The 25,040-nt window shown below is 47.1% G+C and overlaps 1 protein-coding gene across 1 annotated transcript in view; it reads left to right on the top strand.

Annotated features, from left to right (window-relative positions):
- The window catches only part of LOC131846177 (protein crumbs), a 67,620-nt gene extending 44,345 nt beyond the window's left edge, over positions 1–23,275 (top strand). Inside the window, exons 26-46 of the mRNA XM_059195417.1 lie at positions 514–655; positions 1,812–1,904; positions 2,559–2,648; positions 3,375–3,568; positions 4,375–4,479; positions 5,255–5,386; positions 6,694–6,887; positions 7,389–7,537; positions 8,725–8,817; positions 10,181–10,296; positions 10,764–10,908; positions 11,390–11,496; positions 11,824–12,017; positions 13,489–13,610; positions 13,769–13,919; positions 19,181–19,280; positions 20,015–20,240; positions 21,258–22,415; positions 22,447–22,539; positions 22,777–23,120; positions 23,153–23,275. Coding sequence (XP_059051400.1) covers positions 514–655; positions 1,812–1,904; positions 2,559–2,648; positions 3,375–3,568; positions 4,375–4,479; positions 5,255–5,386; positions 6,694–6,887; positions 7,389–7,537; positions 8,725–8,817; positions 10,181–10,296; positions 10,764–10,908; positions 11,390–11,496; positions 11,824–12,017; positions 13,489–13,610; positions 13,769–13,919; positions 19,181–19,280; positions 20,015–20,240; positions 21,258–22,415; positions 22,447–22,539; positions 22,777–23,120; positions 23,153–23,249 — 4,045 coding nt within the window. The 3' untranslated portion in view covers positions 23,250–23,275. The remainder of the gene's footprint in view (positions 1–513; positions 656–1,811; positions 1,905–2,558; positions 2,649–3,374; positions 3,569–4,374; positions 4,480–5,254; positions 5,387–6,693; positions 6,888–7,388; positions 7,538–8,724; positions 8,818–10,180; positions 10,297–10,763; positions 10,909–11,389; positions 11,497–11,823; positions 12,018–13,488; positions 13,611–13,768; positions 13,920–19,180; positions 19,281–20,014; positions 20,241–21,257; positions 22,416–22,446; positions 22,540–22,776; positions 23,121–23,152) is intronic.
- Positions 23,276–25,040: the final 1,765 nt, after the last annotated feature.

Below are 25,040 nucleotides of genomic sequence, written 5' to 3'. Positions count from 1 at the left end.
TGCGTGCGGGAGTGTGTGCGTGTGTAAGAGAGAAAAGGAGAGATAAATATTAATACTGAGAGCCCTGTTTCTTGGGGCTGCTTTGAAGCCGAAGAAATGGCCACTAACGTAATCCTGGAGTGCTTACAGTGGTCACACAACGAAAACGAAGCCAGTGAAGACACCAGGAGACTACTGCGCTTTTGGTAGGAGCTCGATTGGCTACTTTAGTAGTCTGGCTCTACTCGCACAACGGTCTAAATGAGAGGCTAATTGTAGAGATTAGAGTACAATTTACAGTACATTACATTAGTGTATGAGTCTACTGGACTCATACAATCTGGATGCGATATTGTATGAATGATAAGTTCCGGACTGCTTACTAACTTGATTTATTGATGTTTGAGTATGGACTGATACAAGCAATGTATATATTTGAGCGTATTGAAGGGAAACTGGTATATGTGGGCGTTATATAGCGTAGCTAGTTATATATAAAGAAGTCTATAATGTCATGATGTCTTCGTGATTCAGGGCGCACCCGTCGGAGGAGACGCAGGTGAGCGCGTCGCTGCTGGGCGGAGAGCTGCTGGTACACCTGCGGTTCAACCAGACCTCAGAGAACTACACCGTCGGCGGCACGCGCCTCGACAACGGACACCTGCACCTCATACAGGCGAGTTGCCACTCACCACTCACCAGTCACCAGTCACCAGTCACCAGTCACCACACTAACTCTTCTCCGACTGGTGACCGAGTACAGAGAAGTCAAATAGAATATAATTTTTTTCATTCAAATATACTATTTAAGTACTTTTGAATATTCATCACTTATTTTTTTAATCTACCCCTCATTCCGAAAGCTGGCGTGTTGCACTTTTAAATAATTGTTGTAACTGTATAATGTGATTAATATAAGTAAATGATCTGAAACATACACACTACCGCGTGAAAGATTCCTCTCCGATCGATCCCCCGTCCTCAGACTAAAGTCGTATCCGTCAGTCGGGAGTTGGCCTTCAGCCGCTCCATAAGTCCTTCCTTGGTTTGGAGTGCCATCTGCACTCGCCCCCTATCGTCCAGTGAAGCTGTAAAGCCCAGTTGCGGCCAACAGCATTAGAGTAGTCCGGAAAAAAAACATGAGTGTTTTCTTCTCACGTTTGCGCACTGGCTTTCCCGCGCTACATTGCGTGCGCTCTGATCACGTCATGAAAGAACGTACGTATAAAGGTAATGAGTTAAGAGGCGTCCATGAATTACGTGAGATGTTTAAGGGGGGGGCGGGGTCGAGTCAAATCTCATCTAATCTTACGTTGGAGAGAGGGGGGGGGGTCTCGGCAAATATCACGCAATTTTTTTTCTGATTAAAATAAAAAAAAATTTTTTTGGTCCATTTAATTCAGATTGTACATGCTTATTACACTTATAACTCTCAGCAATATTGATTACTAGTCTTAACTAGTCGTAAATAAAAGCACGAAGCAATTTTTTTTCTTTTTACAATAACAATCCAACGCGTTTACGTAAGAAACCCACGTTTTGAAAAATCTCACGTGAGATTGGGGAACGGGGGAGGGGGTTGAATAAAATCTCACGACATCTCACGAGGGAGGGACAGAAAATTAAAAAAAATACCTCACGTAATTTACGTACGCCCCTTACAGTCCTCATTCACAGCAGTACACATAGAGATCATTTTTATTCAAATAAACCTTAATAGTAATTTTTGTTCAACACTAAGTATTGTTGATTTAATTAAAATGATACAGAATGCAATTAATAACGTCGTTAATGAAATATTAGTGTGATTTAATATTTGATTGGTGGTACAGGTGGTGCGTAACTCGACGTTGGTGCAGGTGAAGCTCAACGGCACAGAGTACTTCCGCAAGTCCATATCGGCCGCCAAACAACTCGACGCACAGGTGACGCACACACACACACACACACACACACACACACACACACACACACACACACACACACACACACACACACACACGCACACGCACACACACACACACACACACACACACACACACGCACACACACACACACACACACACACACACACACACACACACACACACACACTGAAATGAAATGAAATGTGTCACAGAGTTTCCATTTTAATAAAACAACTTATATAAATATACGTGCTTTAAGTTCAAGTTCAAGTTATTTATTCAATATTCAGCATATTTTTATTAGAAAATAGTATTTCTATTTTCTTAGAAATATTTTTTCTATTGCAATGTGTTATAAATATTGTCAGTGTAAGTAATGTAGGTACTTAAATGTTTCGCCTTTTTTTAATTGTAGGTCAATATGCCTTAATTTTACGTTGTTAGTATATTCGATTTTGACATATTACAAAAAAACTATTTGTTTTAAATGTTTTAAATTTGACACGATAATTTTTTATACGTATAATTAGGAAAAAAACAGTTTACCCGATCATGGCGGTTGGAACACTGCCGAAATATTGGGAACTCAATAAAAATAAATAATATACCGTATTTTTCCTAATTTTGGCTGTTTGTTTCGACGGTGTGGTGACGCTTGGTGTTGTGTGGCAGGTGCTGTATCTAGGCGGGCCCCCGCCCCCCGCGGTCGCCACCGAGGACGACGATGACCAATACTTCAAGGGCGTCATACAGGACGTGCAGGTGACACAAACACACATTTAAAATATGCGCTTGGAAATAAGCACAGATTACCATATTAGATTTGACAGCCTCGGTGGTCCAGTTTAGCTCACCGCCTTACTACCGATGGTCGCGGGTTCGATTCCTCGCACGGTAGAAACCTGTGTATTCATCAGTATGATTGTTTGTATCGGTCTGGGTGTTTACGTATAATATGTATCTATTTACGAATGTGAATAATAAATAATCCTAACAGAAGCATACAGTTACTTGACTGACCTTTCTCACTTCATGTTTCCTTAAATAGTAATTTTCTGCCTTCGTTCGCCCTCTGAAAAGCAAGTTGCTAAGCGACTGAAGTATATTAGACTAGGTACTCATATAGGAAAGTGTGGACAGAATTACCTCTGGTCTTTTTTTCATGGTAAAGTGGTGCTTGCGGCAGAGCCGTTTTATCTTGCTTCACTTGCATTCTACAATACGCTTATATGTTGAGTTATTCTAATGCATTTAGAAGCACGTTATCATATTTTTTATCTGATGGTAAACGGGTGTCGTAACCCATGGACGCCTGAAATACGAGGTGTGTCACGTCCGCGCTGCCGACCTTTCAGAAACCTTGAATCTTGCTGTAGTGACGTCAGTGTTTAACCTGGACCTCAACTCAAAGGCCCATAAGATATGAGGTTCAAGTGACGAGTGGTGTATGATGGCGGAGGGTACATAGCGGGGTGCGCGTTCCCGCAGGTGTCGAACGGCGTGAACGTGACGGTGGTGGAGTTCTTCCCGCTGCGGGTGTCGGGGCTGCACCTGCCGCCGCCGTTCGGGGAGGTGGCGCTGGACCCGGCCGGGGTGCTGCCCGGGGTGGTCTCCGACGACGCCTGCGCCTCCCGGCCCTGCCTGCACAACGCCACCTGCCACCTCACCTGGAACGACTACACGTACGTACACACGCACACGCACCCGCACGCCTGAACACGTCAACACGCACGCACGCATAATTCTTTATTCTGTTGGGTAAAAAAGGGAAACTAAGGACCAACCTGGTTCGTGTCGTCCCAGCGTGCAGGTCTTATTATACGCGTAGCCGTTTCACTTTAAAAACGCACAACACTACGATGAATTTCACTGGATGATGTACTAATCAGATGATTGCGCGAAGATCGCGGCTGATGGTTCCGTTAACGTTGATTCGCGGAGAATATGTTGATTTGCGTGTGCTCGACGCGACGTACAACGAACGACTCATTTTGTTGATGCTACCCCCAGATTTGGTGGATAAAAATAGGAGTAGGATTTAGGGTAGTAACATATTGCAAGTTAGAAATTAGTAGATTTATATCAACCACGCATGCACACACACGCACGCATAATTCTTTATTCAAATGAGCTTTGATTTAAGCACATCAATCCCCCGTCCAATTTAAACGACTTGAAGCCCAGAGCCGAGGTTCGAATCCCTATCGGTGTCCTCAGGCTTAAGTCGTATACTTCAGGCAGTTGGCCTTCAGCTGCTCCATAAGTTCTTTAGAAATGCCATCTGCACTCACCCCCTTTCGTCCGGTGAAGTTGTAAAGGCTAGCTATGGTCAACAGCAATAGAATAGAAAAAAAATACGCTTTTAGAGAATCATACACATACTTATTTTTTTAATTTAACGCTCATTCGGAAAGTGGTCTCATCATATTTTGATTATACATGATTGAGAACTGGAAGTTCTAATTGTAATTTATGTTTGTTTCCGTAGGTGTACATGTCTGCGTGGGTACAAGGGCAAACAGTGTGCGCAGGTGGAGTTTTGTCAGCTGCAGGACTGTCCGCCCAACTCGCACTGCAGGAACCTAGATGCCGGGTAACTATATGTGTATAACATACTTGTGAATTTGTTTTACAATCAAATTTAGTACTGTCACTCGCACCATGCTACAGTGCACATCTATATGTCTATACATATAAATAAAATTGGAGTGTCTGTTCGTATATTTAAATAACCGTTTTTTACTAGAGGCATATGAATATAAATACGGTACATTCATTAAAATATTATTTTTTACATTTTTTGTCTATCTGTCTGTTTGTTCCGGCGAATCTCTGAAATGGCTGCACCGATTTTGACTTTTGTTGACAGGTAGCTGATGTAATAAGATGTAACTTAGGTTACTTTTATTTTAGAAAACTAAAGTTAAATTTTACTCAGACGAAGTCGCGTACAGCTAGTAGTATGATAAGGCTCATTTCTTTAATGCAAATGTTGATTAGATGAAAAATTGATATTGATATTGTTAGATATATCAACTCTATGTACTAGTAAAAGTATGTATTATAATAAAATAACAACTATATAACATTAATTTAACTATGTCTTAACACAATTCACTTTAGCAATTAAAATACAACCAGCACATCCTGTGCTCAAAGACCGAATGCCGCGGCCTACAAAAACCCTCCCTTTTATACAGAGAAGATATGAGTGGGGGTTATATGCAACTAGTTTAACGATACCGAGTAATAATGAAACTACCTTCTTTTAATATAAATATCAGATTTTTCGACAATATATCAGATTTTTCGACAATATCGATGTGAACCCTAACAATATGGGTATGGGTGTTATATTTTGTTCACAGATACGAATGCGTGTCGAATGCAACGTTTGATGGCGTGAACACGACGCTGTCGTACCGGCTGCGAGTGCCGCGCGGACTGCCACTCGCTGGTGGCGCTCTACAGCCACCCGACTCACTCACCATCACCTACAGGTGACACCACACCACACACTCGAACACCATCCGACTCACGCACATATGACGCTATAGTAACGACAGTACTCCGCAGCTACCAGACTCATTCACCATCACGTCAGGTGATACGACATGACACGACACACTCGAACACGATGCGACACACACAAACATGATGCAATAGTATCGGCAGTGCTCCGCAGCTGACTAGATTACCATCACGTACAGGTGACACGACATAACACACGTGAACACGACGCGACACATGCAAACACGACTCTGTTATACCGGCAGTGCTCCGCAGCTGACTGACTCGCTTACCATCATCTACAGGTAACACGACATTACATGATACATGTGAACACGATGCGACACGCTCAAACATGACTCTGTTTTATTGTTAGTGCTGCGCAGCTGCCCGACTCGCTCACTATCACGTACAGGTGATATGACGAGACCGACACACGTGAACACGACCCCATACACGTGACCACATCATCATCATCATCGCAGCCCGGAAGACGTCCACTGCTGGACATAGGCCTCCCCAAAGATCTCCACGACGATCGGTCCTGCGCTGCTCGCATCCAATGCCTTCCAGCGATCTTGACCAGATCGTCGGTCCACCTTGCTGGAGGCCTTCCCACGCTGCGCCTTCCGGTCCGTGGTCGCCACTTGAGGACTTTACTGCCCCAACGGCCATCTGTCCTACGAGCTATGTGCCCTGCCCATTGCCACTTCAAAGTCGCAATTCTTCGGGCTATGTCGGTCACTCTGGTTCTTCTGCGGATCTCCTCATTTCTGATTCGATCACGCAGAGTAACTCCGAGCATAGCCCTCTCCATTGCCCTCTGAGTGACTCTGAGCTTGTTGATGGGGCCCATAGTTAGCGTGCACACGTGAACACGACCCTGTCAAATCGGTGCTCCACAGCTGCCCAACTCGCTTACTATTACGACGCAATACGGTACATACGAACACGATGCGACACACGCAAACAGGATCCTGTCGGTAGTACTTCGCAGCTGTCCGACTCGCTCACTATCACTATACAGGTGACTCGGCGCGACTGATACATGTGAGCACGACGCTACACACGCGAACACGACGCGACACGTGCGAACATGATGCTGTCGTGTGGTGTGCGGCAGTCGCCTGCCTCGCTCATCATTACGTACAGGTGACAGGACACGACACACGTGAACACGACCCTGTCGTACCGGCGGCGCGCCGTATCCTGTCTGACCGTGGTGACCGTGACCCGTTTACCTCTGACCGTCTCGGCAGCGGTGACCGTGCCCTACTGACCCGGCCACTCTCCGCAGGAGCAAGACGGGCGGCACGCTGTTCCGCGCGGAGTCCCCGGAGGGCGCGGTGTTCAGCGTGGGCGCGTACCGCGAGCAGGTGGCGGCCGAGTGGAGGCTGCCCGGCCGCGCGCCCGCCCTGCAGCGCATGCGCGCGCGCGACCACCGCCACTGGACCACGCTGCGGTTCACGCTGCACCGCGACCACATCACAGGTCACACGCCACCACGCCTACCGCCACCAGGTGGCGGCCGAGTGGACGCTGCCCGCCCGCGACCACATCACGAGTCGAAACAAAGACGTCCACTACAGTGTCCTATAGATTTATATCTTGTCAAATCATCTTTTACAAAATCTTTGACCTGTCACCATAGTTCTTCCTTGCACTATCCCATTTTATATAGAGTAGGCTCTCCTAACTTTGCGGCGCCAGGTGAATCTACTGGGTTATCGGGTCGAGCAATTTTTCCCTCTTGAAGAGATTTATCACACTGGTCCACCAGGTAGCTGAAGGACGTCCTCTACCTCTTTTATGACTTTCACCATTATCATTACATACTATAAAATAAAGTCGCAATCGCTGTCTGTCCGCCCCTATGTATGCTTAAATCTTTAAAACTACGCAACGGATTTTGAAGCGATTTTTTTATTAGATAGTGTGATTGGTTGATGTATATTATGTGATTTGTTACACGTCGTGTGGTGACCTGTGCAGGCGTGTTCGTGGAGGCGGACGGGCACGAGGAGCCCGGGTTCGTGGCGGCCATCGACGTGGCGGCGTGGCAGCAGCTCGTCACCGACGGTGACATACACCTGGGCGGCGTGCGGCGCGACAGGCTACCACCCACCACCACCACCATCACGGTACACTTGTTTTATCGTTTGGAAAAATCTTCGCTATAGTCTGTTTTTTAATCCCGGAGACAAATTTGACGTTTTCGATGTTGCCAGGATTTTACATTTTTTTTTAAATAGTGTTGTGGCACTATCGGAAATTAATATTAATTACCCATTTTTATAGGTTAATCAGAAATAAAATTTGACGTTTCTTGATATATAACTCAAAGGTGACTGACTGACACTGCGATCTATCAACGCACAGCCCAAACCACTGGACGGATCGGGCTGAAATTTGGCACGTAGGTAGATGTTATGACGTAGGCATCCGCTAAGAAAGGATTTTGATTAATTCTACCCCGAAGGGGATAAAATAGGGGATGAAAGTTTGTATGAAACTTTGTCAATTTTAAACCGATTGGGATGAGACTTTGCATACATAAAGCTACTATGACGTAGGCATTCCCTAAGAAACGATTTTGATAAATTCCACCCCTAAGGGGATAAAATAGGGGATCAAAATTTTGTACAAATCATCTTAGATTTTCTAGTGATTGAACTTAAAAAAAATTAAAGATTGAAGCTACTATGATCAAGACGTTCGCTTAAATAGGATTTAATAAATTCAACCTCCATGGATATAAGATCCAGGATGTAAATGTATTAGTTTGAACGTATCAGTACCTCATCATCATCTGATTCTTCCTTGTCCTATTTATTTGGAGTCGGCGTAATATGTTTTTCTCTTCCATTCATCTCTGTTCGCAGTCATCGCGTTATTTACTCCCTTTCTCACCATATCATCTTTCACACAGTCCATCCATCTCTTTTTCGGTCTTCCTCTACCCTTATAACCATCCACATTCATATGTAACACCGTCCTTAGGATATGATCTTCATTCCTACGCATTACATGCCCATACCACGATAGACGATTACTCTTTAACCTCTCCGACACCGGCGCCACTTTCATACTTCCTCTGATGTATTCATTCTTTATCTTGTCTATCCTCGTCACACCACACATCCATCAACGTATCAGTACCTAATGGAACGAATAAATCAAGACTAACAAAATAATTTTTAGTTCTTTAGGCTACTGTTATTTTAGAAAAATAAAAGTTAAATTCCACACGGACGAAGTCGCGGGAACAGCTAGTGTAGTAATATAACACGCGTGTATTGGTTACTATTGTAATTAATTAATTGTACAGCTGCAGCCTGAGAACTCGACGGACGTGGCGGTGCTGGAGTACACGGAGGGCGCGCAGTACGCAGCAGACAACCTGGACGGAGGATACTTCAAGGTAAATATAACTATATACTCATATAGTAAGGATTAATGTAAATTTTTTAAGAATTAATCTATTGTTATTAGTGAAAGCCTGTCAGTGGCTTACTATGACATATATATTGATTTTATTTAAGATGTACTTGAATAGCCTTGGTTTTCCTTTAATAAATAAATAAATAAATAAATATGTATGTAAAAAAAACGAACAACTTGTGTTTATCATTACATAGTATAAAACAAAGTTGCTGTCGCTATCGGTCCGTCCCTATGTATGCTTAAATCTTTAAAACTACGCAACGGATTTTGAAGCGGTTTTTTTTATTAGATAGAGTGATTCAAGAGGAAGGTTTATATATATAATACATGTACACCCGTGGGAAGCCGGGGTCAGTAGCAAGTTTTCTATATATGTTACCTATGTGTATTTTTTTTATATGATGTAAAAAACTTAACGTTCATAAGCGGCTAAAATGTCCTATATGAATAAATGATTTTTGAATTTGAATTTGAATAATTTTCAGATTATATGCACAAAATATTAAATATTAGTGTCATATGTAATTATTTGGTTGAATATAATAATAATAATAATAATAATAAACTCTTTATTGTGCACATAGAAGAAATACAATAAGAAAAAGAAAAACAATAAATAGAAAATTATGAACAAAAGGCGGTCTTATCGCTATAAGCAATTTCTTACAGACAACCTGCAAGATAGGACTAACATACACAGAAGAGGTAGATGGCACACACAAGACACTAGAATTATCAAACTAATTAATAGACATACATATATATATATATATATAAATAAATATACATACATATATTCAATATATTGGAAGAAGAATTGGGACAGATAATGAGACCTTAGACGATTTTTAAATATTGTATGAGATTGAGCGGATCGAATGGAGAGTGGTAGTAGTAGTGGAATATAGTGAGTGAGATGGCAATATAAACGCGCTCCTGCTCGCACCGACGTTTTAAATATGACTGAGACGTTCGCAATGTAATTATTCTGCCCGGGCGCTTCACACCGGTCGTCGGAAGTCCTTCTGCGTGTTTGGAGTGCCATCTGCACTACTCGCTCACTATCCTATCGCATACTAGTCCGGTAAAGCTGTAAAGGCCAACTGCGGCCATTAGCATTAGAGAAATCCGCCCCTCAGCCGCTCCATAATTTCATCCGTAGGTTAGGAGTGCCATCTGCACTCGCCCCCTATTGTTCGGTGAAGCTGTAAAGGTCAGCTGCGGCCAAGCATTAGAGTAGTCCGAAAAAAAGCAGTTAGCACGCAGCTGTATTTTTCAACGAAATCGTGTGTGGTGCTACAGAGTGGTGAATGCTATTGTGATGATGTACATATGTGCAGGGCTGCATGGGCGCGGTGCACGTGGGCTCGCTGCTGCTGCCATTCTTCACGGAGCAGGAGCTGTTCGTGGGCTCGGCCGCCGGCCTGCTCGCCGCGCAGCCACACTACGCGTTGCTGTTAGTATCCTTACACCGTTACTACTGCCATTTTTTTTTTACCAATAGAATCATATTATTTGTGTCATTGTGATATAACATTGATGAATAAGAGCGGAGCTCCAACGAAAAATGTTGCGAAACTGGGGAAAATGTGACACAGACGAACTTGTCCAGATCAGCTAATTATTAATATTTGTAAACCAGAGCTCTGGACCTGCGTTCAGCGATCTATTTCGGACAAGCCCCCAATCATCATCATCATCATCATCGCAGCTCGGAAGACGTCCACTGCTGGACAAGCCCCCAATACTTGTAATAAATTTTAAATTACCTAACATTTTCGTAAGCAGTCGATTTTAGAAAAATCGTACTTCTTTGTATGATAATCCAGTGCCTCACTTATTAGTATATACATATTTTCACTAACGGTGTGTCATTTAAAATTAATTGTGGAGAGGATTTGAAAATGTGTGCGCGTGCATCAGGTCCGGGCGCGGGTGGGGAGCGGCGGAGGGCGTGGGCTGCGTGCTGTGCCTGGAGCAGGACTGCTCGCGTGGCGGGCGCTGCGCAGACGTACGCAGCTCGTACGCCTGCGCCTGCCCGCCCGGGTACGTCGGCGACCACTGCGAGGTGAGCGAGCCCGGCCACCACGCGCACAGGGCGCGGGGCGTGGCCGCGGCGGCGACCACTGCGAGGTGAGCGAGCCCGGCCACCACGCGCACAGGCGCGGGGCGTGGCCGCGGCGGCGACCACTGCGAGGTGAGCGAGCCCGGCCACCACGCGCACAGGCGCGGGGCGTGGCCGCGGCGGCGACCACTGCGAGGTGAGCGAGCCCGGCCACCACGCGCACAGGGCGCGGGGCGTGGCCGCGGCGGCGACCACTGCGAGGTGAGCGAGCCCGGCCACCACGCGCACAGGCGCGGGGCGTGGCCGCGGCGGCGACCACTGCGAGGTGAGCGAGCCCGGCCACCACGTGCACAGGGATCTCATCACATCTCCACGGATCACTCGTTACCGACAGCTAATCAATATTTAGCCGTTTCATCGCGTTGGTAAAAAACTGCTATTTTTTTTTAAGTATACTTTCTCTAATATTACTGTTCTCTTCCAGACGGACGTAGACGAGTGTCAGGATAACAAGTGCCAGAATGGAGCCACGTGCCAAGACGGCGTCGCCGCTTACACCTGCATCTGTCCGATGGGCTTCGAAGGAGAGCTGTTAGTTTCATTTTTGTTACTACTTTGTTGATCATTCCATTTAAAATATTTTTTTAATATTTCGTTATTATTACGTAATTAATGAACGTTCGTTTATTAAATTAGTTGTTTCGAATTTAATTGTGTCAAGTCGGCGTCCATATTGATCAAATATACGTTTACCTTCTACAAACTAAACACCTCATCGATTTTATATCTGCTTCCCACATTCTTCCAAAATTCGAAGTCGAAGTTTATACTGTCTCAATATAAATTTCCATTCGACTAATACTAGAGATCCCGTCGTTTGGTTTGGATGTACTGGAATTGATCGTTCTCTCACGGCAGGTGCGAGCACGACATCGACGAGTGCGCGTCGTCGCCGTGCGAGCACGGGGGCACGTGCGCGGACGCGGCGGGGGGGTACACGTGCACGTGCGGCGCCGAGTGGAGCGGACCGCGCTGCGAGGAGCCGCGCCGCCGCCGCTGCGAGCACCGGCCCTGCGGCGGCGCCGCGCGCGCCTGCCGCGACCGGGCCCCGGGTGAGCCCCCGCCCCCGCCCCCGCCCCCTCCACTGTAGGTACTCGTGCGCTGCGAGGAGCCGCGCCGCCGCCGCTGCGAGCACCGGCCCTGCGGCGGCGCCGCGCGCGCCTGCCGCGACCGGGCCCCGGGTGAGCCCCCGCCCCCGCCCCCGCCCCCGCCCCCTCCACTGTAGGTACTCGTGCGCTGCGAGGAGCCGCGCCGCCGCCGCTGCGAGCACCGGCCCTGCGGCGGCGCCGCGCGCGCCTGCCGCGACCGGGCCCCGGGTGAGCCCCCGCCCCCGCCCCCGCCCCCTCCACTGTAGGTACTCGTGCGCTGCGAGGAGCCGCGCCGCCGCCGCTGCGAGCACCGGCCCTGCGGCGGCGCGCGCGCGCCTGCCGCGACCGGGCCCCGGGCACAGAGCCCCCGCCCCCGCCCCCGCCCGCGGGGCGTGGCCCTCCACTGTAGGTACTCGTGCGCTGCGAGGAGCCGCGCCGCCGCCGCTGCGAGCACCGGCCCTGCGGCGGCGCCGCGCGCGCCTGCCGCGACCGGGCCCCGGGTGAGCCCCCGCCCCCGCCCCCGCCCCCGCCCCCTCCACTGTAGGTACTCGTGCGCTGCGAGGAGCCGCGCCGCCGCCGCTGCGAGCACCGGCCCTGCGGCGGCGCCGCGCGCGCCAATATTTAGCCGCGACCGGGCCCCGGGTGAGCCCCCGCCCCCGCCCCCGCCCCCGCCCCCGCCCCCTCCACTGTAGGTACTCGTGCGCTGCGAGGAGCCGCGCCGCCGCCGCTGCGAGCACCGGCCCTGCGGCGGCGCCGCGCGCGCCTGCCGCGACCGGGCCCCGGGTGAGCCCCCGCCCCCGCCCCCGCCCCCGCCCCCGCCCCCTCCACTGTAGGTACTCGTGCGCTGCGAGGAGCCGCGCCGCCGCCGCTGCGAGCACCGGCCCTGCGGCGGCGCCGCGCGCGCCTGCCGCGACCGGGCCCCGGGTGAGCCCCCGCCCCCGCCCCCGCCCCCGCCCCCGCCCCCTCCACTGTAGGTACTCGTGCGCTGCGAGGAGCCGCGCCGCCGCCGCTGCGAGCACCGGCCCTGCGGCGGCGCCGCGCGCGCCTGCCGCGACCGGGCCCCGGGTGAGCCCCCGCCCCCGCCCCCGCCCCCGCCCCCGCCCCCTCCACTGTAGGTACTCGTGCGCTGCGAGGAGCCGCGCCGCCGCCGCTGCGAGCACCGGCCCTGCGGCGGCGCCGCGCGCGCCTGCCGCGACCGGGCCCCGGGTGAGCCCCCGCCCCCGCCCCCGCCCCCGCCCCCGCCCCCGCCCCCTCCACTGTAGGTACTCGTGCGCTGCGAGGAGCCGCGCCGCCGCCGCTGCGAGCACCGGCCCTGCGGCGGCGCCGCGCGCGCCTGCCGCGACCGGGCCCCGGGTGAGCCCCCGCCCCCGCCCCCTCCACTGTAGGTACTCGTGTCACATCATGTCAAACTTACATTTATTTTGTTGCTGTACAGATCCACCGACCGGCAATAACTACACGTGCGAGTGTGTCGAAGGATTCGAGGGCGTGCACTGCGAGAGCGCGTTTTGCGAAGTGCAGCCCTGCGTCCATGGGGAGTGCATAGCTGAACCCACGGTGAGTCTTCGCCAAATATTGATGCAGTGATTGAAGGTTTAGAATTATGACAGAATTTGATACAAAAATATATTTACTGTAAATGAGACTAAGTCATGTAGTTGATGTACATACCCACCTGGTGTATAGAGTGATTATATGGTGTGTGTGCGGTGCAGGGGCCGCACTGCGCGTGCGAGGAGGGCTTCCTGGGCCGCTACTGCGAGGTGGAGCGCGACGAGTGCGCGGAGGGGGGCGCCGCCGCCTGCCTGCACGGAGGGCGCTGCCTCGACCTGCGCGCCGGCTTCCGCTGCGACTGCGCGCACACAGGTACGGGACACGAGCAGGGGCGGCACACAGGTACGGGACACGAGCAGGGGCGGCACACAGGTACGGGACACGAGCAGGGGCGGCACACAGGTACGGGACACGAGCAGGGGCGGCACACAGGTACGGGACACGAGCAGGGGCGGCACACAGGTACGGGACACGAGCAGGGGCGGCACACAGGTACGGGACACGAGCAGGGGCGGCACACAGGTACGGGACACGAGCAGGGGCGGCACACAGGTACGGGACACGAGCAGGGGCGGCACACAGGTACGGGACACGAGCAGGGGCGGCACACGGGTACGGGACACGAGCAGGGGCGGCCCCGACTCGGTTTTACGAAAAGATCTATTCTTTCATGTGAAGATTATTGATATTAACTTTCAATTATAAAAAAGGTTATAAGATATTGAAAAGGGAAATGAAAGATTGTATGGTAGTGTCGTCATGTTTGAAACTGCAGTCTTCAAACTTATTTTAGGCTGGTGATTGAGTTGAATGGAATTCTGTAAGTATTCGTCATTTTTGAAGCTAGATCGATGAAACTTGTCAAGGTTACTATTTTACGCGGACGAAGTCGCGGGTACAGCTATTATCATTATATATACATCTATACATATAAATAAAATAGGAGTGTCTGTTTGTAATATTGAAATAGCCGTACTACATGCATATGAATATAAATACGGTACATACACGAAATTAACATTTTTTTTCTGTCTATCCGTTTGTTCCGGCTAATCTCTGAAATGGCTGGACCGATTTTATCGGGACTTTTTTTAGCAGGTAGCTGAGGTAATAAGGAGTAACTTAAGCTACTTTTATTTTAGAAAAATAAAAGAAAATTCCAAGCATACGAAGTCGCGGGAACGGCTAGTATATAATAATATAAGATAGCCACCCATTGTTACCTCTATATTGTAATTGTTTTTTTTATATTTGTGGTACATAGTAATTTATTTAATTGTTATATTTTTTCTGCGAGAGGAACAATAAAGAGTTTTTCATTCATTTAATATTATTGAATAAATAAATTTCAACACAAAATTTATAAATCCCATCATGAGATTTAGAAGTAGTGTTTCCGTTGCTTGTAGGGACTGATCTGCTCTAATCACTATGACTGATTTCCTCTTATTAATTGTTTAACCAGTTGGTTATATATTCAATATTTTTTCTATTTGAGTATTTAATTGAATTAGTGCTAATCGGTAGTTTGTATTCATACACTTAAACTTAAAAATGTAAAGTAATAATAAAATTATTTAAAAGAGCAACACGCAAGTTTCTTGCTCGTTCTTCTTATGATGAGACAGCTTTCCGAACGAGCGGTAGATTAAAAAAATGTAATGACTATTCAAAAGTACTTCAATGTAAGTTTATTTGAATAAATGATTTCTATTTTATCCTTTTCTATTCCGTGAATAGAATAGAATAGAAAATCATTTAATTTAAGCACTTTTGAATAGTCATAACAATTTGTTTTTTATCTACCACTCGTTCGGAAAGCTGTCTTATCACAAGAAGAACGAGCACGAGAGCGCGTTCATATCGAGATGTGCTCGGTGTGTATGTATGTATTGTGAAACGACCTTCCCAGGCACATGGTGGTCACATGGCGGACGCTGATAACGCACCACCTTATCACAGCGATACAAATGATACGATCCAATCTACTGATAACGCGCCGCGACCACGCGTTCTCAAACTGTGGACAATTTATTTGTATACTAGCTACTGCTTACGGTTTCGTCCGTGGCCGAGGTCGGGATAAAAAGTATAATATTGATTTTTTGTATATAAGGTGGCCAGCATACGGGCCATCTGATGGTAAACAGTTAACGTATATATAACTCAAAGGTGACTGACTGACATATTGATCTATCAACGCACACCCCAAACCACTGGACAGATCGGGCTGAAATTTGGCATGCAGGTAGATGTTATGACGTAGCCATCCGCTAAGAAAGGATTTTTATTAATTCTACCCTCAAAGGGATAAAATAGGGGATGAAAGTTTGTAAATTTTAAACCGATCGGGCTGAGACTTTGCATACATAAAGCTACTATGACGTAGGCATCCCCTAAGAAAGGATTTTGATAAATTCCATCCCTAAGGGGATAAATTAACGCGAGAGAATCCGCGGGCAAAAGCTAGTTTAGATATAAACCCAGTAGTCATAAAATATTAGTCTTATAAAACCAAACAGGAAAATAAAGACGAAAGTCTGAATAACAAAGAAAAATTAGTTACTAATAATAAAATAAAATTTTATTAAAAAATATATATAAATGTATTGAAATTGATAATTTATTAGATTAACTGAAAATCAGCGAAACTATGTTTCCAATATTATGCTGAATTGTCCATATTGACTCGGTTTTGTAATATAAATTGTTGTTTCCACCTTATAGGACACAGTTACCTAGATACATCAATATAATTGTATTTAATAATGTCTAGTAAGACAAATCCAATATTGTGTACTAAGCACTGCTGTGTCTAAACTGTGTCACCACACCTTACATTTTCCTATTGTCATTTAGTATATAAGATCAATATTTTCTATGTACATATTGTCAGTCTATTATCATCTGTATATATACATCGTCTCAACCGACAACATAGTACCTACAACCAATAACCAACAACCAACCAACCAACTATACCTTACAACACATTTTTTTCATCATTATTGTTGTGCGTAACTAAATAAAAGTAAAAAAATATGAATAAGAAATAAATTGAGCAAACTTTTCCAAATGATAAACATTATTAAAACACCTACTCTACTCTTCCACATTGCACTACTTTATATATTCAAAATACAAAAATAATTTATTCATGTAGGACATTTTAGCCGCTTATGAACGTTAAGTTTATTACATTATATTTTTCCCTACCGTCCAGTTCGGTATATAGATCCAATTGAGAAAAACTGGCAAGAAACTCAATTGAATTACTTTTTTTTTTAATCAGATTATTTACAACTAGCTGTACCCGCGACTTCGTCCGCGTGGAATTTAACTATATTTTTCTACATTAAAAATTTTTTCTAAAATAAAAGTAGACTAAGTCACTCCTTATTACATCACCTACCTGCCAAAAGAAGTCCCGTCAAAATCCATCCAGCCATTTCAGAGAATAACCGGAACAAAGAGATAGACAGACGGACAAAAATTGAAAAAAATGTTATTTTGGTGAATGTACCTTATTTATATTCATATGCATGTAGAAAAAAACAGTTTATCAACATTACAAACAGTCAGCCATTTCAGAGAAAACCGAAACAAAGAGATAGACAGACGGACAAAAATTGAAAAAAATGTTATTTTGGTGAATGTACCTTATTTATATTCATATGCATGTAGAAAAAAACAGTTTATCAACATTACAAACAGACACTCCAATTTTATTTATATATATATAGATGTATATTTATATAGGTGTCTATGTCTAACATTAAATTAAACTCCCGTGCAAGAACATAGCATTCATTTAATAGTAAACCAATCGGATTTATTGTTCGTCAGCGTTGTGATGACGTATTCATGACGTCACAAGATATTAGTCTAAGGGACATGTCATAGTTTCTGATTCACTGGCGCGCTGTATCGAGGCCACTGCAGGAAACAAATATTGGCGCTCTATAATTTAATAAACTGTGGGATTGAAGTGACGTTGCTGGTGTGCCATGTGTTTGTGCTCAGTGGTGACAGTTATGGTGGGCAGTAGATGATTCCTGACACCTGGTAGCAGAAGTTTCATACCAAATATGCTGTTACTGTACTTACTCTTCGTCCTAGCAGGTACTATCACAGTTCATATATATACTCTGTGACCAATATTCTAGTAATATGCTGTTACTGGACTTGCTCTTCGTCCTAGCAGGTACTATCACAGTTCATATATATACTCTGTGGCCAATATTCTAGTTCTTGTATTATTTAAGGATTTTTTTAAAATTGTTATCATTACATAGTATAAAACAAAGTCGTTGTCGCTGTCTGTCCATATGCGGTTACTGGACTTGCTCTTCGCTCTAGCAGATTCTTTCATAGCTTGCAGTTCATATATAATATTCTCTGAGCATTATTCTGGTCCTTGTCTTATTTTCTGTACAATTTAAGGACAATTCAAGTTCAGTATTTTACGCGGACGATGTCGCGGATACAGCCAGTTTATTATATATATTTTCACGAGAAATTATAGTCGTTAAAACTGACTTACGTGAAATGCATTTTCCGCGTCACCTTTTTATGGAAATGATGTTAAATCTTTATCACATTTAACTAATCTAACCCAAGAGATAATAATGTATTAATGTTATGAATTTTTCCTGCAGTTCAGATAACAATGATAAACAGTTGTTAATTGCGATAAACCCAGTAATTACTACTAGTTTTAACGAGAAATACAGTTAGCGTAAATTATATTAAACTAACATTACATAGTATAAAACAAAGTCGCTGTCGCTGTCTGTCCCTATGTATGCTTAAATCTTTAAGACTATGCAACGGATTTTGAAACGGTTGTTTTAATAGATAGAGTGTTTCAAGAGAAAGGTTTATATGTATAATACATGTACGCCCGGGCGACGCCAGGGCGAGTAGCTAGTTTTAATATAATACATATGTATTCCCAAGTACAAGTACATACTTATGTTGTTCCTATGCCTACTTACAGAATGATTACTTATTACTTATTACAGTAATCACGTATGAGTCAATAATAACCACAAGTGGTCACCATCCTGTTAATGTTAACAGTGTATATGTCCCGTTAATTACTCATATTTATTTAATTCTGACGACCTCGGTGGTCTAGCGGTACTGCACACCGTTTTAGCTCCGATGATCGTGGATTCCATTCCTCGAATGGTGCAAATATTTGTTTTCATTGGCATGATTATTTGACCCATCTGGGTGTTTTCTATATCCGTCATATTCGTGAACGTGAAGTGCTGCTTGTAGGGACTGGTCTGCTCTTATCACTACGACTGATTTAATCATATTGTGCTGGTTTGTATTCACACGTTTCGACTTGTAAAATGTGAACTTACAAGGATTATTTAAAATAGCAACACACAAGTTTCTTGCTCGTTCTTCTTGAGATGAGACAGCTTTCCGAATGAACGGTGGATTAAATAAAAAATTGTTATGACTATTTAAAAGTGCTTTCATTATGTATATTTGAATAAGGATTATTTCTATGTGTACCGGTCTATTATATTAGTATAGTTATGTATGTGTATTCGTAGGATGGACCGGCCTTCGGTGCGAGGTGGACGTGGACGAGTGCGCGAGCGGCGCCGTCAACTGCGGGCCTGGTGACTGCCGCAACCTCGACGGCTCCTACACGTACGAAGCACTCACTCTCTTACTTTCTTTCTCCTGTCTACATTAGTGTCCGGCTCGAAGGACTAAAAATGTAGGGGTTGTTCCCACAGTTATTGATAATCTATGGGGATGATAAAATAAAAGTCGTCCCGTAGTGAGCGTTTGATGTTACACACTGATTTTATTATATAGTAATACATAGTGATATCATAAATACTGCGTAAGTAAAAAAACTGTATTTGAAGTTGCACATCACTATTGTAGAGTACATTATTTACGTATTTCGTATCAAAATTATGACATGATTGTACAAACCGATTGCTATTATCATAAACATTTAATATAGTTTAATTAAATATATGAATTTACAATTGATTGTAAAGAAAATTGATCAAAAACGCTGTTTTGAATATATATATAGTAGTAATGTTTTGGGTGCTGCTTCTGTTCGGGTCATGAACACTGATTAGACTATTTGCTTCAGCAATAGCATATGCTTAGTCACTGTATTCTTCCAAATTTGAATTTAAAAATGAATCTGTATTATTGTAAACATGTACAACATTTATATGAAAAGAATACGAGCCGAGTTTCTCGTCAGTTCTTTCTCATCTTGAAATCATTCCGACCTGACGGTAGATTTGATGTATCATAATAGTCTGTAATAGACCTACACGAATAAAGATATTTTGAATTTATGATTTTTTTTTAAATTTTGATATAGAATGTAAGTTTGCATATCGGTAATGCGGTAGGTGCGAGTGCTCGCCCGGGTTCTGCGGCCACGAGTGCGCGCTGCGGGACCCGTGCTACGAGCAGCAGCCGCCCGGCACCGACCTGGTGGACTCCGCCGGGGACTCCGCCGGCAACCGCACCGGGCCCTGCCTCCACGCCGGGCGCTGCCAGCAGCGCTGCGCCGCGCTCACCGACTACGTCTGCCACTGCAGCGGCGGCTGGACCGGCAAGAACTGCTCGCACCAGGTCCGGTCACATATTTACTAGCATGCACATTTACTTTATTCACTAGCCGTACCCGTGACTTCGTGCGCGAAAAATTGTGACCTTGACCAAACAATAAAAAAAATATTTAATGACCTGACCCAATAAAAGTCAAATGAAAAAGTTTCATCGTTTTAGCTTCAAAAGTGACGACACTTCCATACATTCTTTCATATCTCTTTCGACCCCTTATAACAGTTTTTCATAGTATATATTTAATAAATAGGCTAAAAATTAAACTTCAAGCTTCTAACTTTAAAAATGCCAATTTTTTCATATTTAACTGTCCTTTAAATTCCTTACAACCCATTTTTCTTTATTTATATTTAATCAACAGCCTATAAATCAGTGTCAGGCTTTGAAAATGGTGATATATCCATACAATCTTGCATCTACCCTTTCAATCCCCTTACAACCCTTTTCTAAATTAAAGAGTACGCTATATCCATTCTCAGGGTCTAGATTAGGTGTTCGAAATTTCATTAAAATCAGTACAGTGGTTTTGGCGTGAAAGCGAGACAGACAGACAGAGAGAGTTACTTTTGCATTTATAATATTAGTAAGGATTTATTAAAGGAAACCAAACGTTGAGTATACACATATGGGACATAGTTGCCTAGATACATCAAAATAGTAATTGCATTTAATAATGGCTAGTAAAACAAACTCAATATTGTCTATAAATCACTGCCGTGTCTAAACTGTGTCGCCTCACTTTACATTTTTCTATTTATGTATTGTATCGTTGATGAAAAGCACGCATTCTACAAATGATTTCTACTGCTACCCCTTCGTTCGCGTACCCGACGGTATGTTCTGGGTCGTCGTCCTCGGCGGCGCGGACGGTGTCGTGTATATGTATGTGGTGGGGCAGGGCGTGGCGGGCGTGGCGGACGAGGTGGGCGCGGAGGGGGCGGGCGGGCGCGGGTGGGGGCGCGTGGCGCTGGGCGCGGGGGCGGCGCTGGTGGTATATATATATATATGTATGTGGTGGGGCAGGGCGTGGCGGGCGCGGCGGACGAGGTGGGCGCGGGCGCGGGTGGGGGCGCGTGGCGCTGGGCGCGGGGGCGGCGCTGGTGGTATATATATATATATGTATGTGGTGGGGCAGGGCGTGGCGGGCGCGGCGGACGAGGTGGGCGCGGAGGGGGCGGGCGGGCGCGGGGGGGGCGCGTGGCGCTGGGCGCGGGGGCGGCGCTGGTGGTATATATATATATATGTATGTGGTGGGGCAGGGCGTGGCGGGCGCGGCGGACGAGGTGGGCGCGGAGGGGGCGGGCGGGCGCGGGTGGGGGCGCGTGGCGCTGGGCGCGGGGGCGGCGCTGGTGGTATATATATATATATGTATGTGGTGGGGCAGGGCGTGGCGGGCGCGGCGGACGTGGTGGGGCAGGGGGTGGCGGGCGGGCGGACGAGGTGGGCGCGGAGGGGGCGGGCGGGCGCGGGTGGGGGCGCGTGGCGCTGGGCGCGGGGGCGGCGCTGGTGGTATATATATATATATGTATGTGGGGGGGCAGGGCGTGGCGGGCGGGCGCGGGCGGGCGCGGGTGGGGGCGCGTGGCGCTGGGGGCGCGTGGCGGGCGCGGGGGGGGGCGCGGCGCGGGGGCGGCGCTGGTGGTATATATATATATATATGTATGTGGTGGGGCAGGGCGTGGCGGGCGCGGCGGACGAGGGTGGGTGTATGTGGTGGGGCAGGGCGTGGCGGGCGCGGCGGACGAGGTGGGCGCGGAGGGGGCGGGCGGGCGCACGCGGCTCGACTCGCTTCGCCCGGGGGCGGCGCTGGTGGTATATATATATATATGTATGTGGTGGGGCGGTGGCGGGCGCGGCGGACGAGGTGGGCGCGGAGGGGGCGGGCGGGCGCGGGTGGGGGCGCGTGGCGCTGGGCGCGGGGGCGGCGCTGGTGGTATATATATATATATGTATGTGGTGGGGCAGGGCGTGGCGGGCGCGGCGGACGGGGGGGGCGCGGAGGGGGCGGGCGCGCGGGTGGGGGCGCGTGGCGCTGGGCGCGGGGGCGGCGCTGGTGGTATATATATATATATGTATGTGGTGGGGCAGGGCGTGGCGGGCGCGGCGGACGAGGTGGGCGCGGAGGGGGCGGGCGGGCGCGGGTGGGGGCGCGTGGCGCTGGGCGCGGGGGCGGCGCTGGTGGTATATATATATATATGTATGTGTGGGGCAGGGCGTGGCGGGCGCGGCGGACGAGGTGGGCGCGGAGGGGGCGGGCGGGCGCGGGTGGGGGCGCGTGGCGCTGGGCGCGGGGGCGGCGCTGGTGGTATATATATATATATGTATGTGGTGGGGCAGGGCGTGGCGGGCGCGGCGGACGAGGTGGGCGCGGGGGCGGCGCTGGTGGTATATATATATATATGTATGTGGTGGGGCAGGGCGTGGCGGGCGCGGCGGACGAGGTGGGCGCGGAGGGGGCGGGCGGGCGCGGGTGGGGGCGCGTGGCGCGGGGCGCGGGGGCGGCGCTGGTGGTATATATATATATATGTATGTGGTGGGGCAGGGCGTGGCGGGCGCGGCGGACGAGGTGGGCGCGGTGGGGGCGGGCGGGCGCGGGTGGGGGCGCGTGGCGCTGGGCGCGGGGGCGGCGCTGGCGGGCGTGGCGGGCGCGGCGGACGAGGTGGGCGCGGAGGGGGCGGGCGGGCGCGGGTGGGGGCGCGTGGCGCTGGGCGCGGGGGCGGCGCTGGTGGCGCTGGCGGGCGCGGCGGACGAGGTGGGCGCGGAGGGGGCGGGCGGGCGCGGGTGGCCGCGCGCGTGGCGCGCCGCGGGGGCGGCGCTGGTGGTATATATATATATATGTATGCGGGCGTGGCGGGCGCGGCGGACGGGGGGGGCGGGCGGGCGCGGGTACTCGCGGGGGCGGCGCTCCGTCCGGACAGGAGTGGGCGCGGAGGGGCGGGCGGGCGCGGGTGCAACCCGCGCGCAGAGATGATGCACCACGCCCTCAAGCCGCCGCCCGAGGAGCGCCTCATATAGCGACCATCATCACACCCTCCACCATCGCCGACTTCTGTGAGTACCTACTGATGCTGTATACACACCTTTTTGTTTATATAGAAACATTCTAAACCCATTAATAAAAAATATAATGATATACATATATATAAATAATAATTTGATGTATCATCAAACCATATTTTTTATATATTACTATTAAGTAAACACAATATTATTATCGTAAAAATGTTAAGTTCATTTGCTTTGACTTCCACGATACAAGCACTGCATATTTTTCAAAAGTTCATTTCACTACTCAATGGATTTATATTATTTTATTTTATTCTGTCATATTTATTTAGCATGTATAAGACCACAAATATTCAGTGCAGGAAACCCTGACTAATGACCTCTATGGGTGATCAAATTCCGAACGTTATTGAGTCTACACCTATGTTGTTTACGCATACACATGTTTCGCCTCCACACGAGGCATCATCAGGAAACCAACAGAGTTTTCCGAAAATAAAGTTATTCTTGTTCTTATAAACGAATAAGGTATCCTTTTTTTGTAATTAAAATATGTATTACGTTTAATAAATAATATAACACAATAGAATAGAATAAAAAATCATTTATTCAAATAAACTTAATTTAAGCACTTTTGAATAGTCAACTTTTTTTTTTAAATCTACCGCTTATTCGGAAAGCTGTCTCATCACAAGAAGAATAAGCAAGAAACTTGTGTGTTGCTCTTTTAAACAATCCTTGTAAGTTCACATTTACAAGTCGAAACGTGTGAATACAAACTACCAACCAGCACTAATTTATTTAGGCTCAACTATAAAAACACAATAAGATTAAATCAGTCGTAGTGATAAGATATAAATAATATAAATAAATATAATAATGTTTTACAGATTTGACGGGACTTGCTATCGAGGAAGGAGTCAAACGGCATCGCATTAAAACAGGATACTCGTCGCATATCAACCAAATGTGTGTGTTTTGATGCCTGTATGTTCTCTATGTGTGTGTATTGTTAACACGTGTGTGTGTTTGCGTGCGTATAACAGCGTACCTGTGTTTTATATATTGACGTGTGCAAGCGAGAGTGTAATTTAACATTATAGATTTAAGGTTCACAATACAGACTTTTCGTATTTAAATCTCAAACAGATATATTGTATTACGGATAGATAGAAAGAAATATATGTAGTTGTAACAATTTTACACTTAATAATAGAACGTAATGTAGGATAGTATCGCTAAATGAATTGTATTGTAATTTTGTTATTTTGTTCCTTCGTTTACCAGAATGAGACTGTGTTCGAAGTCTACGTACAACCGGAACTAGCAACTCATTTGCGAGCTCCTGTTCCAATTTGAAGGGTGACATGAGCAGTGGAATTTCAGGGTACATTCGCTTTTTTTTGTTCTACGATGGTGACAATCATACGGCCCATCTGATGGTAAACAGCAAACTTTAACTCCCATGAATAGCAACGTATGAGCAAGATCGTATGAGAAATTGTCTCTGGGCTAAAATTATTATACTTACTAAAAAAATACACCGACCAAAAACAAGCGACGGTGATTTGTCCTCGTTCCGTTCGACGTATGCATGGGTTGATTGATCTCAAGATTGCAAAAGTTATGGTAGGTTTTTTGATATGTTAGATTTTTTTATTCCAAACATTGCCTATGGTTTTCAGTGGGGCCTGGGGGCCCCTTTTATCCACGGGGCACTGGACTGCAGCCCAAAAAGCCCTTAGGTAGATCCGCCCCTGCGTTTGAGGGTCACCAAAACCGTCACATGTATTTTGTGAC

The sequence above is a fragment of the Achroia grisella genome, unplaced genomic scaffold, assembly GCF_030625045.1.
Source record: "Achroia grisella isolate CSIRO2021 unplaced genomic scaffold, CSIRO_AGI_Agris_v1 utg503, whole genome shotgun sequence".
Classification (NCBI taxonomy): domain Eukaryota; kingdom Metazoa; phylum Arthropoda; class Insecta; order Lepidoptera; family Pyralidae; genus Achroia; species Achroia grisella.
Note: the sequence above shows the minus strand (reverse complement) of the source record. Positions and strands in the feature narration are given on the sequence as shown.